General features: G+C 34.8%; 1 protein-coding gene across 8 annotated transcripts in view; it reads left to right on the top strand.

Moving 5' to 3' along the window:
• The window catches only part of KLHL24 (kelch like family member 24), a 58,125-nt gene that overhangs the window by 11,694 nt on the left and 28,803 nt on the right, over positions 1 to 17,628 (top strand). For 5 of the 8 annotated variants that reach the window (XM_081302160.1, XM_081302166.1, XM_081302159.1 and 2 more), the window contains 2 exons: positions 1,715 to 2,695; positions 16,378 to 16,562. In XM_081302160.1, the coding sequence (XP_081158286.1) occupies positions 1,776 to 2,695; positions 16,378 to 16,562 (1,105 nt within the window). In that variant the 5' untranslated portion in view covers positions 1,715 to 1,775. Of the gene's footprint in view, positions 1 to 1,385; positions 1,546 to 1,714; positions 2,696 to 16,377; positions 16,563 to 17,628 lie in introns of all 8 variants that reach the window. The other 3 variants (XM_081302162.1, XM_081302164.1, XM_081302163.1) reach the window with 2 other exon arrangements.

The raw sequence follows: 17,628 nt of genomic DNA on the forward strand, positions 1-17,628 counted from the left end.
AAATGACTTCTTTGATATAAGGGGAGTAACCAAGGACAGGGTAGGGACGAAGAGATTGAGAAGAAGATTAACATTAAACATGGATGATAGGTGGGAGGGAAAGGGAGAGAGAAGGGAAATCGCATGGAATTGGAAGGTGAGCCTCAGGGTCATACACAATTACATATAAGAGGAAAGGAGGGGTAAGAGAAAAATAATACAAGTGAAGAAATGATTTACAGTAGAGGGGGTAGAGAGAGAAAAGGGGAGGGGAGGGGAAGGGGGATAGTAGAGAATAGGATAAACAGCAGAATACATCAGTCACTAGAATGGCAATATGTAAATCAATGGAAGTGTAACTGATGTGATACAGCAATCGGTATACGGGGTAAAAATGGGAGTTCATAACCCACTTGAATCAAATTGTGAAATATGATATATTAAGAACTTTGTAATGTTTTGAACGACCAACAATAAAAAAAAAGATTATTAACTCTCAAAGCTCAGTTTTATTTGCAGCTTATAAATATAGGATGGCATCTCATTTTTTTAGATTACCCACAAGGTCCTTTAGGTACCTTCTTATTGCTACCATACTTAGGCCTGAATGTCTGATTGATGAGATATTTCAAGAAGTTGGAACTTTTAGAAGGGGTTGTGCATAAGATTGTGAGGCTATGGAACTAGATAAGCATTACTTCCAGTACTATTAACTCAATTAATAATACATTATGAATCGTATCATTTTCTGCAGATGTGGAAAGAGAATAGGAGCAGAACTCCCTTAAAATTAGCATCATAGAGAACTGATGTCTGTAGCCAAGCGCCTAAATCCATTGGTTACTTATTCACAGTCATCTTTGGGAATCTGTGGGGTGTTTCTTATTAGCGAAAAGGGAAGATAGCCATGCATGTTTTAATTTTTTTTAAATAAAGCACTACCTATTTATAGTGGAAATTTTGAGGAAAATAGAGAAGGTAAATAAATCACTTAATTTTTAGAAACAGATATGCCTCCTTTTCTATCCCTAGATGCATTACTATATAAATTTTTATTAGCATATGTTTTGTGATCTACTTTTTCATTTACTATCTGGCTAATACCTCACCATGTCAATAAGTAGCCTATATACTTTAGAATGACTACATAGACTGTGTTCCATCTTTAAGATATTCTATGGTTTATAATCTATAGTAGGGCTGTTAAGTTGTTTTAAGTATTTTCTATTAATATGGCATTGAACTTCTATAGATAAGACTTTCCATACAATCTTATTTATTTCCTTAAGAGAGATTATTAGAAAGATGTGGGTCAGACAGTATATATATTTTTAAAGTCTGCTGATATATTTAGATAAAATTCTTATCCAGCAATGCTGTATTAAGATAATAACTATTTATATTAGGATCAAATTCTTCATCATTCTGACTTCTCTGTAGTCCATCAGTAGAATGAAACCCAACTGTAAAAAGAGAGACAGAAGGTTACTTATAATTGAAAAATACATAGTATCTTTTCAGCTGGGGAACTTCAAGACTACAAATTACCCCTAATGTTCTAATTAGGTAAATACAAATTTTTCTTTTATTAATGGTTGTTAAAATGAGATAGTCTCATATACCCTACGTGAAATTTATTAATCATGTGGTTTATATATTTACATCAAAATTGAAATTATGTAATTTGAATACTGAATTTTTTACATATTGAAATTCTTTCCTTTTTTTATTTTAGACACATAAAGAAGACCCCTATCAATCATTTCTCAACAATTATATAGTCAACTAATGTAACAATGGTACTAATATTGGGACGCAGACTAAACAGAGAGGATCTTGGGGTGCGTGATTCCCCAGCAACTAAGCGTAAAGTTTTTGAAATGGACCCTAAATCTCTGACAGGTCATGAGTTTTTTGACTTCTCTTCAGGATCATCCCATGCTGAAAATATACTCCAGATATTTAATGAGTTCCGAGACAGCCGCTTATTCACAGATGTTATCATCTGTGTGGAAGGAAAGGAGTTTCCTTGCCATAGAGCTGTTCTTTCAGCCTGTAGCAGCTACTTCAGAGCTATGTTTTGTAATGACCACAGGGAAAGCCGAGAAATGTTGGTTGAGATCAATGGTATTTTAGCTGAAGCCATGGAATGTTTTTTGCAGTATGTTTATACTGGAAAGGTGAAGATCACTACAGAGAACGTTCAATATCTCTTTGAAACCTCAAGCCTCTTTCAGATTAGTGTTCTCCGTGATGCATGTGCCAAGTTCTTGGAGGAGCAACTGGATCCTTGTAATTGCTTAGGAATTCAGCGCTTTGCTGACACCCATTCACTCAAAACACTCTTCACAAAATGTAAAACCTTTGCATTACAGACTTTTGAGGATGTGTCCCAGCATGAAGAATTTCTTGAGCTTGACAAAGATGAACTTATTGATTATATTTGTAGTGATGAACTTGTTATTGGTAAAGAGGAGATGGTTTTTGAAGCCGTCATGCGTTGGGTCTATCGTGCTGTTGATCTGAGAAGACCATTGTTACACGAGCTCCTGACACATGTGAGACTCCCTCTTTTGCATCCCAACTACTTTGTTCAAACAGTCGAGGTGGACCAATTGATCCAGAATTCTCCTGAGTGTTACCAGTTGTTGCATGAAGCAAGACGGTACCACATACTTGGGAATGAAATGATGTCCCCAAGGACTAGGCCACGCAGGTGAGAAGATTTACAAATATAGATAATAAAATTTTTAAAATAGTTTTAAATCTCCTGAATCCAAACTCAGTGTAGTCATTTATTTGTATAGTTTACATGCAGTTTTTGTACAGTTTAATATTTATTTTGGATTATGTAAATAATGAAAAGGAAGACTAGTGAAGACTGCATTCAACAATGCATTTTTTAAAATATTTTTTTGTAGTTGTAGATGGACAGAATGCCTTTATTTTATTTGTTTATTTTTATATGGTGCTGAGGATCGAACCCATTGCCTCACACATACTGGGCAAGCGCTCTGCCACTGAGCTACAGCCTCCGCACAACAATGCGTTTTTTTTTGATAATGTTGTCCTGAGCTATCAGAGAGTGTTAAAAGGGTCTTTGCCATTGTGTTTGTCTCAACATATTACTACTAATTTCTCTTAACCTTTGTAAGACCTCAAACCTTTCCACTTTTCTTTCCAAGGAGTTTTTGAATACAGAGTAGCTAAATGGTAGGCTCCCTTAAGACTGAACAAATTATGTTATGTGGGTGTATGAATTTGGCACAATGAGTCCACTGTTATATATAATCATAATGTACCAGTAAAAATAAATTGAAGAAACAATAAGCTTGCTTACTTAGACTGCCTCTACTTATTAAAAACAATTTGCACATCCACAGACTGACCTTTGTCCTCTAAGACTGAACATGGAATTTAGAGGTAAAGTAAACTGGTATGCAAAGTGAATTCACAGATGTAAAACTCAGATCTCCAACCTTTTATAAATGCCATAGTTACTATATTTAATGTCAGTCTCAATTTTTAATCTTTTTTCTGATATGAAATTATATCATCCTTTAGAACTTGTGCAATTTATTAGCATTGCACTGTATTTGTGTCTTCTTAGAAAAGGTTATTTCTGTAAAACACCTTTTGATTTTGATTGACAAAATATAGAAAAAATAAATTTTCATGCCTTATTAATAGAAAAAATACTGTTAAACTTTATTATTAATAAGCAGAAAATACCTATTTTGAGAAGCATTCCAGAAGAGAAGTTTTTTTAATATTTTTCTGACAAAGCTAACATTGCTGTTCAGGTTTTCTAATTGTAGTTAAAAAATAGCATAACAGTAATCATCTTACCTATTTTTAGTTGTACAGTTCAATATTATTAAGTATATGCACACTGTTGTGAAATTGGAATTTTTTCCAGCATCTCTTTTTTTTTCTTTACATTTACTACAGCATATAAAACCACATTTTTAACTTTCATTTTAAGTGCCATTGTTACTCATTATTTCATGAAATATTCTATTTTTTTAAATCTAAGCTAGTTTGGATGTAGCAAGATTTAATCCATTTCCTCATATGTAAAGTATGGATAATAAATAGGGTTTACTTCATAGGATTTCAGATTGGAACTATTAAATTCAATAGTCCTTAGGCATCCAGCATATATGTAGAAAGTCCCTAATAATAACTAGCTACTATTATGTATGCAGTATTATATGGATCAATACTTGAAAGTCTAAACTTTTTATAATTAGATACAATATTGGGTAACTATTATAATACAAAATTAGGACCAGGTGCAGTGGCACACGCCTGTAATCCCAGCAGCTTGGGACCTTCCTGAGGCAGGAAGATTGCAAGTTCAAAGCCAGCCTCAGCAAAAATGAGGCGCTAAGCAACTCTGTGAGACACTATCTCTAAATAAAATACAAATAGGGCTGGGGATGTGGCTCAGTGGTCTAGTGCCTGAGTTCAATCCCTGGTAACCCCCCCAAAAAAAATTAATATAGTATTTCCTTATACCAGGATGAGCAACTGAATTTACTTAAAAGTCTAGAACATTTTATTCAAGTCTTTAGCAAAGCATAGAAAGCATACAATTTTATCCTATAATTACACTGATGTTTTTAAAAATATTTTTAGTTATAGATGGGCTCAATACCTTTATTCTATTTATTTATTTATTTTTATGATGTGCTGAGGAGTGAACTTGTTGTCTCACAAGTGATAGGCAAGAGCTCTACCACTGAGCTATAACCCCAGCCTGATTTTTTTTTTTTTTGTAAGTTAATTTTTTTAAAAGGACCATTAAAACACTTGGACTGATCTTAGGAATGTGGAAAGACCAAGTTTCCTGGATGTACTCATAAAGAAAACTAAACAGCCTGGGGCTGTGTGATTATTAGCTCTTCTGGGACTTTTCTGAACACATAGTATCACTCTAAGGGTAAAATCACTTTTTCAAGCAGAATTCCCTTATAGCAGACAGAATGTTCTGGGAGTCAAATGAGGTTGACTAGTACCCAGCCTGTATATTTTATAGTACTAGAGTAGGGACCAAGGGTAATCCGTTGTAAAATTCAAATAAGCCATTTATTGTATTATTTATAAAGATATAACCTGAATAGAATCAGATTGCTGAGTAGGTAGCTTATCATTCCTTTAAAGAGAAAATTTTCCTAATCCACTTAATTATTTGATTTCCAAAAATTTATTTGGCATTTAATGTTTAAGGGAACCAATCCATTTTATACAGCAGAACACATCTATATGGAAGATTATAGCATCACCTTAGTTTAGGAAATGAATAAGAAAAAACAAGCTACAGTTATATTGAATTTGCAGGCCACTGTAAATATAATAGCAGATATTTATTTTATGTGGGCATTACATGAGGAATGGGGATTGAACTCAAGGGCACTCGATCATTCAGCCACATCCCAAGCCCTATTTTGTATTGTATTTAGAGACAGGGTCTCACTGATTTGCTTAGTGCCTCATTTTTGCTGAGGCTGACTTTGAACTGGCCATCCTCCTGTCTCAGCCTCCAGACCGCTGGGATTACAAGCATGCCCAACCCAGACCTTCTGCTTTTTTTTTTTTTTTAAGATTTATTTTTTTAGGGCTGGGGATGTGGCTCGGGTGGCGGCATGCTCGCCTGGCATGCATGGGGTGCTATGTTCCATCCTCAACACCACATAGAAATAAAAAGTAGAGATATTATGTCCACCTAAAACTAAAGGATAAATATTTTTTTAAAAAAAATTATTTTTTTAGTTGTAGTTGGACACAGTATCTTTTATTTATTTATTTATTTATTTATTTATTTATTTATTTATTTATTTATTTATGTGGTGCTGAGGATTGAACCCAGCAGGGCCTCACATGTTCTAGGCAAAGGCTCCCCACTGAGCCACTACCTCAGTCCCAGATCTTCTGCTTTTTATTTGCAGGCCTCTTTTCAGTCCCTCTCCAACTTGATCTCTCTTTAGGATTTGACATTGTTAATTGCCTTGTCTATTGGCTCTTTTCATGGGCTTCTGGAATATCATTTTTCTCATAGTCCTCCAGTTTTCTCCAGCTGCTCTTACTTTATATCTAGTCTTGGAAGTACTGATTATCTGCTTGTTCATCTCTCTCTCACCTTATTTCTTCCCTGTGTGATCTCATCTATTCTCATGATTTCAATGCTGTTGACAACCAAACCTGTTATCTCTAACCCAGACTTTTTTATTTGTTCATTCACATTTCTTTTGTTTGGATTTTAGATTTCTTTTGTATGTTTTATTTATACACTTATTTTATTACTTGATTGTGTCTTTTAAAAAGATAGCATAGGCAAAATAGCAGGATTAAAATTAAACTTAACAGCTCATATTATCTCATTCCCAATCCATATTCAAATTTGAACTATTCTTTAATAAACTTGTATCCAATCCAGAATCACTCATTACATCTGGTTATTTCCAGGAAGTCTCTTTTATTCCAAAACAGTTTCTTTTTCATGATTCTGAATTGTTGGAAAAAAATTGTCCATAAAAATATTCCCCTTTCTGGATTAATGTGGTTACTTCTTAAGGTGTTTAATTCCAAGAAACTGAAATATGGTTCTACAAGCTTCAACTTGATGAATACTAATTAAATATTTGTGTACATAAGTATTTATATTAAACCGCATTAGGAGCACAGTATATGCTGTTGTCCCATCATGAATGATGCAAAGATTTAACTCTGTGTTAGGGTGATGACAGTCTGCTCGCCCCACTGTATAGTTAACTTGTACTCCCCAAATTGGCCAGTGTTTTTTTTTATTGTTTGTCCTATGCCAAGTATTCTTCAGAGCTCAAGCCATACTGGGTATTCTACCTATTTACTCATGTGTTTTCAGATGACAAGAGAAAATCCTAGAGTACATTGTTTAAAAAGCAGTGTGACAGTAGTTTCCTAGAAAGAGGCAAATCTTTTTTTTTTTTTTAAAGAGAGTGAGAGAGAGAGAGGGAATTTTTTAATATTTATTTTTTAGTTCTCGGCGGGCACAACATCTTTGTTGGTATGTGGTGCTGAGGATCAAACCCGGGCCGCACGCATGCCAGGCGAGCGCGCTACCGCTTGAGCCACATCCCCAGCCCGAAAGAGGCAAATCTAAGAAGAGCACAAAGCTTTGATTATCTGCCCTCCCAGTGGTAAATCCTTGTTTGCTTAGAGAGAAACTAATCACAGAAGGTAGTAAAACTTAGGAATAATTTGGATGTATTTCTTTTTTTTTCTTGTTTTTTTTTTTTTTAGTTTTGATGGACACTGTACCTTTATTTTATTTATTTATTTTTCATAGTACTAAGGATCGAACCCAGTGCCTCATACGTTTGAGGGAAGCTCTCTGCCACTGAGGCACCACCCCAGCCCCTAACTTGGTTGTATTTCTAATGATATATATTTTGCAACTGTAAATCTTTGTTTTGATATATTTTTCAGTGCTAGCATCATGATGTATTAAGAGTACAGGCTTCAGAATCAGACAGGCTTTAGAATCTCACTCTACACAACTAGTAAATTCCATGACCATGGGCAAGGCACTAAAGTTATGCTGTACATTTACAGAGTAGGAATATGGTTTAAGAGAGAAATGTTTGCTATCAAATAGTTTCTTTTTTAAACAAAATTTAAAAAATTTTTAAACTTAGCATCTGTTCCAGTAGTTTTTTCAAAGCTTACTTTATAATTGTTCTAATTTAAGAACAAATTTTGTTACATATACATACTACCTTCCCATCTATCATTTCTAATAGTAATGGCAAATGTTTGTGTTCAGGAACTGTTACAGGACAATTACATATGTAACGTAATGCTCAGAAAAGCCCTGAGAGAGAGTGCCATTATTATGCCCACTTTACTGATGAGCAAACTGAGTCTCAGAGAAGTAATTTGTTCAAGGTTACATAGTTTAGTAAGTGGCAGAGCAAGGATTGAAAACAAGTGTTCTGGTTCTAGAGTATATGCTCCTAAGTAGTATGCACAGTGCCTCTTGTACATTTTTAATATTAATATTTAAAACACATTCTGCAAAAACGATGTATTTTATAGGACCTTATTAAATAAGCTTTTTATTCAATAACTGTTTAATTTACTGTTTTGCCTGTTTTCTTCCTTCAGTCCTCTTGCTAAGTTCCCAAGTTAAAAATTTCACATTAAGGTGGAAAACATGGGGGGGAGCAGAAAATTTATATGCTCATATTGACAATCTAACACACATTTGGACTCAGAAATACTTTTGAACTCTAAAAAGAATCATTTAGAGCTGGGACTGTAGCTCAGTTGGTAGAATGCTTGCCTCGCCCATGTGAGGCATTGAGTTTGATCTTCAGAACCACATAAAAATAAAATGAAGGTATTGTGTCCACTTACTATAAAAAAAGAAAAAGAAAAAGAATCATTTATTAAATAAAGCCTAAGTTTTGTCGAGTAATTACTGTCTCTGTGTCACCCCTGTAAGCAAAGTACTAGGCTTCAAATTCTTCATCAGGAGAAAAATAGTTTCTCTGCTTACAGTGGGTCTCTGGCTTTGTCCCAGTTCATGAATCTTAACTGTGGTATTTACTGTCAATGGCTCTGATGTTTCACATGCCTGGCCATTGTTTGACGATCTGATTCTGACCTCCAATACACTTAATTTCCATTTCTTGCCCCAGCCCAAATACTAATTTCCGTTCTATCCTGAGTACCAGACATTTATTATTATTATTATTTTTAAGAGAGAGAGAGAATTTTAATATTTATTATTTTTTTTTTAGTTCTCCACGGACACAACATCTTTGTTTGTATGTGGTGCTGAGGATCAAACCCGGGCCGCACGCATGCCAGGCGAGCGCGCTACCACTTGAGCCACATCCCCAGCCCCCAGACATTTAAACCCCTAATTGCTTGGTAACTTGGTTCTGATTTTGCATTGTGTCCCAATCTAGATTGTTCCTACCATAATTCTCTGGAAAAAGTAGTAGTCTCCCCTGACAGATGCTAATTTTCCATTTTGGGAGGGCTGGACTACCTACATAATGAGGTTCTCATGTAGAAACACAGATGATATTAAACTAAACAAGCATCTTACAGTGTATTGACCATAAGTGGCAAGTTGTTAATGTCTGTGGAAGATATCAGTGTCCTTTACCATACTCCATTGAGCAATAGAGATAGCTAAGACTTGTAAGTTCATTATTTTGAGTTAGAATCAACAATTAAAGTGCTTGTCTCTTTTAAGTGCTTGTCTCTTAATATTGTTCACTTCCTGTTATCTGTATAATGAATATAGAATTTAATTGCCGTAATGAGGACAATGCTCAAGTTCCTGTTGTAAACCAAGGAGAAAACTAAGAGAGTTAAAGAATATTTTTTTAAGAAATGATATTTTATGATTATTTAATAAATTTCTTGTTTCTTATTTTATAGGTGATAAAAACAGGGCATAATTAAGCAAAATGACTTACTCTGGTTACAAAATTACTTAGTATCAGGGATAGGACTAGAATCTAGAATCTGAATTCCTATTCCAGTCCCTCTTTAAAAAGATATTCTAGCCAGGTGTGGTGGTACACACCTGTAATCCTGCAACTCACAGGGCTTAGGCAGTAGGATACCAAATTCAAGGCCAGCCTTGGCAACTTAGTGAGACCCTGTCTCAAATTTAATAAATGAAATGGGCTGGGGGTGTAGGTCATTGGTAGAGTACCATTGCCACTGGATTCAATTCCTAGTACCACATATATGTACACACAAAAGATATTCTATATTATAGGAAGTATGGCTTACCAAATTTATATATATTCTTTTGAACTCAGACACTTTTTTTATGTAAGAATATACATTTAAGTCTTCTACCTTACACTCTGTTCCTCTGAACTTCTTTTAGAAATCATCTTTTAAAAAAAGGGGGGGAGGGTGGTTAAAATATTTTTAGTTGTAGATAGACACAATACCTTTATTTTATTCATTTTTATGTGGTGCTGAGGATCAAACCCAATTCCTTACATGTGCCAGTGAGTGCTCTACCACTGAGCCACAGCCACAGCCCCTAGAGATATTCTTTGTTTAGATGTGTGCGCGTGCATGTGTGCTCATATGCAAACCTCTCTACTTTTCTTATACATATAGAGGATACTGCACTCAAAATCCTTCACCTCATTTTTACTACTTGAAAAGATCTTGGGAAAAGTTCTATTTTACCACATGCAGACCTTTCTCCATTTTGTTATTCAGGAATTTTTCAGATTTGATCTGGATAGTATGCCATTTATGAATAGACTAATTTATTTAACCCATCTCTTGATAGATATTTAGGTTGTTTCTAGAGTGTGTGAGTGTTTCCATTGCAAAGCATGATTAGTTACTATCCTGAGCCTATGTCTTTGCATACATACAATGTTAATTTATAGCATGAATAACTAGTAGTAGTATTGTGCAGTCATAGGATATGTATAGTTTTAATTTTTGTAGGTGTTGTGAAAATTGCCTTCCAGTTTATACTTAAGCTAGAAATATGAAAGCACGTATTTCTGCAGTCCTTTGCCAACCTAGTTTGCATTAGTTTTTGTAAATCTTTGCTACTGTGAAAAGGGAAAATGATATCTCATAATTTTAATTTACATTTCCTTTTTTAATGTGGAAGATTTTCACATTTTTCCTGAGTATAAAAGCCATTTGTATTTTTTCCTGCAATTCATTGAACTCTAATGATGTATCAGAATTCTGGATTGTGAATAATAGAAACTTTTTTTTTTTCATAAAAGGTAAATATAAATCCAAGAGGCTTGGGAGGTAGAGACAGGATGATCACAAGTTCAAGGCCATTCTTAGCAATTTAGCTAAACCTTGTCTCAAAATATAAAAAGGGCTTAGATGTAGATCAGCGGTAAATAGCCCCTGGGTTAAATTCCCAGTATCCCCTTTCCTCCCTCCCTGCCCCCCCCTCCCGAAAAAGGCAAATGTATTTAAAGGAGACTGTATCTTGTAGAACCTAGGGACAAAAATTCAACAGAACCTTATGGAACAGGCTACTAAAAAGCCATCAAAAACCAAGCTGGCTGGGTACAGTAGCCACACCTATAATCCCAGCAACCCTGGAGGATAGTGAGTTCAAAGCCAGCCTCACCCAAAAGCAAGGTGCTAAGCAACTCAGTGAGACCCTGTCTCTAAATAAAATACAAAATAGGGCTGGGGATGTGGCTCAGTGGTCAAGTGCCCCTAAGGTCAATCCCTGGCACCCATCCCCACCCAAATACCAAGGTGTGCCTTCTGTCTTCTGTTCTTCTCACCTCTATTCTTGGCATGTATGCATAATTTTCTTTCATTAATCTTGCTGAAAATGGCCTCTCATGGGTTTGGAGTTTATATATTACAAGTTCAATCACTCAGACTGAATCTCTCTTCTTGGGGAGAGGGATCTCTGAATGAGCCAGACAATCTTTTCTGGCCATGGGAACAGGAAGAAGCAGCAGAAGTCTGATGACTAAAAAGCATGCTAGGCTGAAAAGAAACCAAATGGTGGCTGTTAGTAGTAAGGTCTAATTTTTATTTAGTTTGTTCTTAGATTGGGCAGATTAGGACTAGGGTAATTTACATTCATTGGAGAAAAATTAGAAAATATAATCAAAAAATATTACCCATTGTCTTACCTATAAGAGGTAATTGGCTTTATTCTTTCTCTCTCTCACACTCTTTTTGGCCAAACTGCTAAGCAGGTACTCTGAGTTACATCTTTATTCTTTTTTTTTCCTCTATAAGTTTATTATTTCATGTGTAGCATTGTAATCCTTTTCTTACTTTGTTTTTTATCACTCAATATTTGTTAAAGGTGGTTCCATAATATGAAATCTAGTACAGTATACCATAACCACCATCACCATGCACATTTAAGCTGTTTCTGATCCCTCTCCCCCTTTGTACTAGGGATTGAACCCTAGGACCTGCTACATACTGGGCAAATATACTACCACTGAGCTACATCCTGGCCCTTTTTCTTCTCTTTTCTTTCCTTCTCTTCCTTTTCTTTTCTTTTCTTTTCTTTTCTTTCTTTCTTTCTCTCTCTCTTTCTTTCTTTCTTTCTTCCTTTCCTTTCCTTTCCTTTCCTTTCCTTTCTTTCTGTCTTTCTTTCTTTCTGTCTTTCTTTCTTTCTGTCTGTCTTTCTTTCTTTCTTTTCTTTCCTTTCTTTCTTTTCTTTCCTTCCTTTCCTTCCTTTCTTTCCTTCCTTTCTTTCCTTCCTTTCCTTTCTTTCCTTTCTTTTCTTTCCTTTCTTTATTTCTTTCCTTTCTTTCTTTCTTTCCTTTCTTCCTTTCTTTCCTTTCTTTCTTTATTTCTTTCCTTTCTTTCTTTCTTTCCTTTCTTCCTTTCTTTCCTTTCTTTCTTTCTTTTCTTTCTTTCTTTCTTTCTTTCCTTTCTTTCCTTTCTTTCTTTCTTCCTTTCTTTCTTTCTTTCTTCCTTTCTTCCTTCCTTTCTTCCTTCCTTCCCTTCCTTCCTTCCTTCCCTTCCTTCCTTCCTTCCCTTCCTTCCTTCCTTCCCTTCCTTCCCTTCCTTCCCTTCCTTCCTTCCTTCCCTTCCTTCCTTCCCTTCCTTCCTTCCTTCCCTTCCTTCCTTCCCTTCCTTCCTCCCTTCCCTTCCTCCCTTCCCTTCCTCCCTTCCCTTCCTCCCTTCCCTTCCTCCCTCCCTTCCCTTCCCTCCCCTCCCCTCCCCTCCCCTCCCCTTTCCTTCCTTCCTTCCTTCCTTCCTTCCTTCCTTCCTTCCTTCCTATCCCACTAAATTGCCCAGAATGGCCTTGTATTTAGGATCCTCCTGCTTCAGCTTCACAAGTAGCTGGGATTATAGGCATGAGTCACTGGATCCAGCTATTTCTGATTTTCAAACTTTAAGATGAACGTCTTTGTTGCTCAGTATTTAAAAACATCTGTGGTTAGTTCTTGAGAACTTATTAATTAACTGATTCTGATCAATACAGCCATTTCCTCAGAAAATCCATTCTGCCTATTGCCTTTCAGGTAGACAGCCTCACCACACAGGTGGTCTGTGTCCTCACCAGGTTTAGAAATTAGGAAGAGATCAAACTGTTAGGGACAGATTTAACATTCACTATGAGAGATTATTAACTCATTTATCTTCTAGTCTGTGTAAATCTATTTGTGGTGAGAAATGGAACTGTCAAGAGATTCAAAATGTTAAAGCGATCTGCCCAGTATGTTCTCTTACTATAGGCAAGTCCCTATATGGGAAGCCAAAGTATTCAAAGGTTGTTTGGCAAACATGGAATCTAAACAAAGGGAGTCGGTGGGTCTTTAGAACCAGAGTCCTCTCAGCTAATATAATTTGAGGAACTCTCTCACCCAGCATTAAAATATTCTTGGCAAAGAAAAGATAATGTTCAAGTCACCTTACCTAAGATTCTCTTTTCCCTGGGTACAGCAAATATTTGCCTTTGTGATTGTTATTTATTCTTTTATTCATTTGTTCATTTATTTATTGTTTTTAGGGCTTATCAATCCCCTTTTCTATCTTTAGATGAATCAACACATTGAATTTGGTAGTGTAATATGTTATAAACTAGAGAATCATGCTGTTTCCTTAGACTTAGTGATGGTTTGATTTTCATATATTTTTAAGTCTTAGAATGGTGAATAGACTCTATCACTAACATCTCTCCCTACCCCTCCTTTCTGGTTTCCTAATAAATGGGAACACACTTCCTTTCCTTATTGTGTTTCTTAAAAATCCATTTTGTTACTAGTCAGGATCATCTTTCAACCCTTGTTGTTGATGAAAGTTTGGGAGTTCATCTGTTTCTGGCATATTTGACATTGATTTATAAGTAGGTCTATTATTTCAGACAGCAGTTCCCATATTTTACCTTTTCAGATTTTAACTGAATCTGGTAATTACTACATTTTTGTTGATTTGGTTTAGAATATCTGTAGATTTATAATTATTTATCTTTCACATAAATCATATAAATTTGACCTTTTCTTGAATTTATGATGAAATAAAAGGAAAATTTTAAAAAATATATTATTATCAAAAGGACCTTTTGGAATGTATGATAAAAGAAAGGAAGATTTTTAAAAATATATTATTTTAAAAAGAACCATTTTGTTATGCCTTCCTAGGGAGAATTGGCAAAACTTAATGCTAGAGCAGCAGACATTTATTTCATCATTGTAGAAGATCAAAAACTTTACTTCAAAAAAAATTAATGAAATAGTACTAGGGATATAGCTCAATAACAGAACACTTGCTTAGCATGTTCGAGACCCTGGTTACATTCCCAGCACCACCAAAAAAATAGATTAATTAATTAATTAAATAGATCTATTTTATTGGGTTAACACACTGTGGTGAGAACACCGGACTTGTATCAATTAAGTTAAAGGCTATTTGGTTTCAGATAGGACCTTCAATATAGGCAAAACTACAAGCTTATAAGTGAAGTATAAAACCAATGTTCTATAATTATTACTCTGGATTTTACATTAAAACAGTTAGAAATGATTTAGCCCCAGTGACAGTATTTAGTAATTTTATGGTATAATTGACTAAAACTATCAGCATTCTGATGTGGTCTTTTTTTCTCTCCACATTTAATTAAGAGAAGAGGGATTATATATAACTTAGTCTGGTTTTTAGATGAGAAATGCAGCACAGATGTTGGGGAAACCATGAAGCTATATTTCAACTATGAAAGAAAATCTGCTTCTGCATTTGAGGCACGGTAAAATGGATCATAAATGCCATACCTTATCTTTCTTGTAGCAAACTGCACAATTCTTGCCAGAATAAATGCCATTATCAGTGAAGAAAAAGAAGAGAGATTATTGAAATTTTTTAATGAGATTTGACTTGTAGTAACCATAAAATGTAATCACAAGATTTTTTCATTTAGTTTAAATTTCTGAACAAATATAAAAGACAAAGAATTTTAAAATTCTAAAGCTGTCTATTGAAGCTTATGAACAAAGAGATCTTGGTTAAGCATTTGTTTTTCCTGTGTATCTTTAGTTGAGGCCAGTGGCTAGCATGAACCATTAGGATTCTCTTCATAGTCTTAAAGGTGTTTCTTCTTCTTTTTTTTTTTCCATTCTAAAAATAGACTGTATTTACTGTCAATTTGAAAATTGTAATGATAGAAAGTGGAGCACCATACCATTCAGAAACAACCTTCATCTGCATTTTGGTGGATTTTTTTCTCAGATACATTTTTTAACATACCATTAAATACACTCTTAACTATAATTTTTTATTTTGTGTTTTTCCCCTTTACACTCTAACTATAATTTTTTATTTTGTGTTTTTTCCCCTTTAACATCCTTTGTTGTCTGCATTTTTACTGACTGCCTGACACTGTTAGATTACCTTAATTTACTTACTCTGTATTTTTAAAATTTACTTCTGAACAAATACATAAACTTATTTTTCTTTTCTGTTTTATATTTTTCGTTGAACATGGACACAATATCTGTATTTTACTTATTTATTTATTTTATATGGTGCTAAGAATAAAACCCAATGCCTCACATATGCAAGGCAAGCGCTCTATCACTGAGCCACAACTCCAGCTCCTCCTTTTTTTTTTTTTTAACTTTCGTTGAATTAGAATTTTTCTCATTGTCACTCTATTTGCCTAGTATTCGATAACTAGACTATTTTTCTTATTTTTATTAAGCATGTATTATCAAGGTATCTTAGTCCACTCAGGAATTATAGCAGGATACCACATACTGGGTGGCTTATAAACAATGGAAATTCAGTTCTCTCAGTTACCCCAATTCTGGAGACTGAGAAATCCAAGAGCAAGGTGTCAGCAAATTCAGTATCTAGAGGGGGTCACTTCCAGGTTCATATGTAGATGGTTTTTGTTGTTTTCACAGGGCATAAAGAGTCACATAAACTTCTTTAAAGGGTGCCTAGATCAAACACATTAATTAGTTTTTTAGAATGAACAGTCTGATTAAAAAAAAACAGCATTTTCCTACAGTTAGAAAAAGTCTATTATCTTAACCTTGTGTGGTTATATATATCTGAATTGCTGCAAAACTGCATTTGAAAGTCATTCTTAATATTACTTGATAATATCTTTAATATTAGTTTAAATATTAGTAAATTAGATAGGCTCGTTTGACTGGTTTACAATTTTTAGGTCAAAACCCATAGAAAAAAATATCCATAGACATTTTCTGTGGTATGATGATGTCACTATCTACCCTGTAAATATTCTCAAGTAAGTAACTGCCATTATGTACTTTTGGCACGTATACAGAGAATAAACTTAACTGTTTGTTTATGACAATGTGTGGTTTGTTTTTAGGATTTTAAAAAATTTTGAATATATTTTAATATTTATTACTATTTGCATTTTTACAATAATTATTTTAGGTCCACTGGCTATTCAGAGGTGATAGTTGTTGTTGGAGGCTGTGAACGAGTTGGAGGATTTAACCTTCCATATACTGAGTGTTATGATCCTGTAACAGGAGAATGGAAGTCTTTGGCTAAGCTTCCAGAATTTACCAAATCAGAGTATGCAGTCTGCGCTCTAAGGAATGACATTCTTGTTTCAGGTAAATAAAGGATCACTGGAGTTGCTAGCTGCTTTTCATTTGGATATGACTTGACTGTTTTAAACAACAATAGTGTCTTAAAAGAAAATAGTGAAATGTGAATATGCTCACTTTAGGCAAATCTTTTTATACAACAAATAAAACTAAAAATAATATTTTTCTTTTAAAAAATAGTCACAAGATAGAATGAGCTGAGCATGGTGGCACACCATATAATCCCAGCAACTCAGGAGGCTAAGGCAGGAGGTTCACAAGTTCTAGGCCAGCCTCAGCAACTTAGGACCTAAACAACTTAGCAAGAACCTGTCTCAAAATTTAAAAATGAAAACAGGGTTGTGGATACGGCTCACATAATTAAATGGGTGGTTGAATGCCCTTGGGTTCAATCTCCAGTTCTAACCGCCCCCCCTGCAAAAAAGGATAAGGATAATATAGAATATAACTATTGAATCTGTGCTCAAAAGTCTGTTACTTGGCACTAGACATGGTGGTGTACACCCATAATCCCAGCAATTCAGGAGGCTGAGGCAGGAATATCACAAATTAGAGGCCGACCTCTATAATTTAGTGAAAACCTGTCTTATAAAAATTAAAAAACAGCCAGGGGCAGTGGTGTAGGCCTATAATCCTAGTAGCTCAGAGACTGAGACAGGAGGATCATGAGTTCAAAGCTAGCCTCAACAAAAGTGAGGCACTAAGCAGCTCAGTGAGACCCTGTCTCTAAATAAAATACAAAATAGGGCTTGGGGATATGGCTCAGTGGTAGAGTGCCCCTGAGTTCAATCCCTGGTACCACCTCCCCCCACCCAAAAAAAAAAAAAAAAAAAAAGGTTGGGGACGTAGCTCAGCTGTAAAGTGCTTCTCAGTTCAATCCCCAGTACTTTTAAAAAAAAAATTATTTGATGGGTCCTGATATCTGATATCTGACTTCTAAATTAACAGTCATATATTTGTAAAACTCATATTCTGTATTTTATTTTAAGAAGACCTATAATGATTACTTCTCAAGATCATAATTGACAAAGTTTAAATCTGCTCTGTAGAACTATTTTCATTAAGCTGTAAG

Source organism: Spermophilus citellus (genome assembly GCF_964194105.1).
Source record: "Spermophilus citellus genome assembly, chromosome: 7".
NCBI lineage: Eukaryota > Metazoa > Chordata > Mammalia > Rodentia > Sciuridae > Spermophilus > Spermophilus citellus.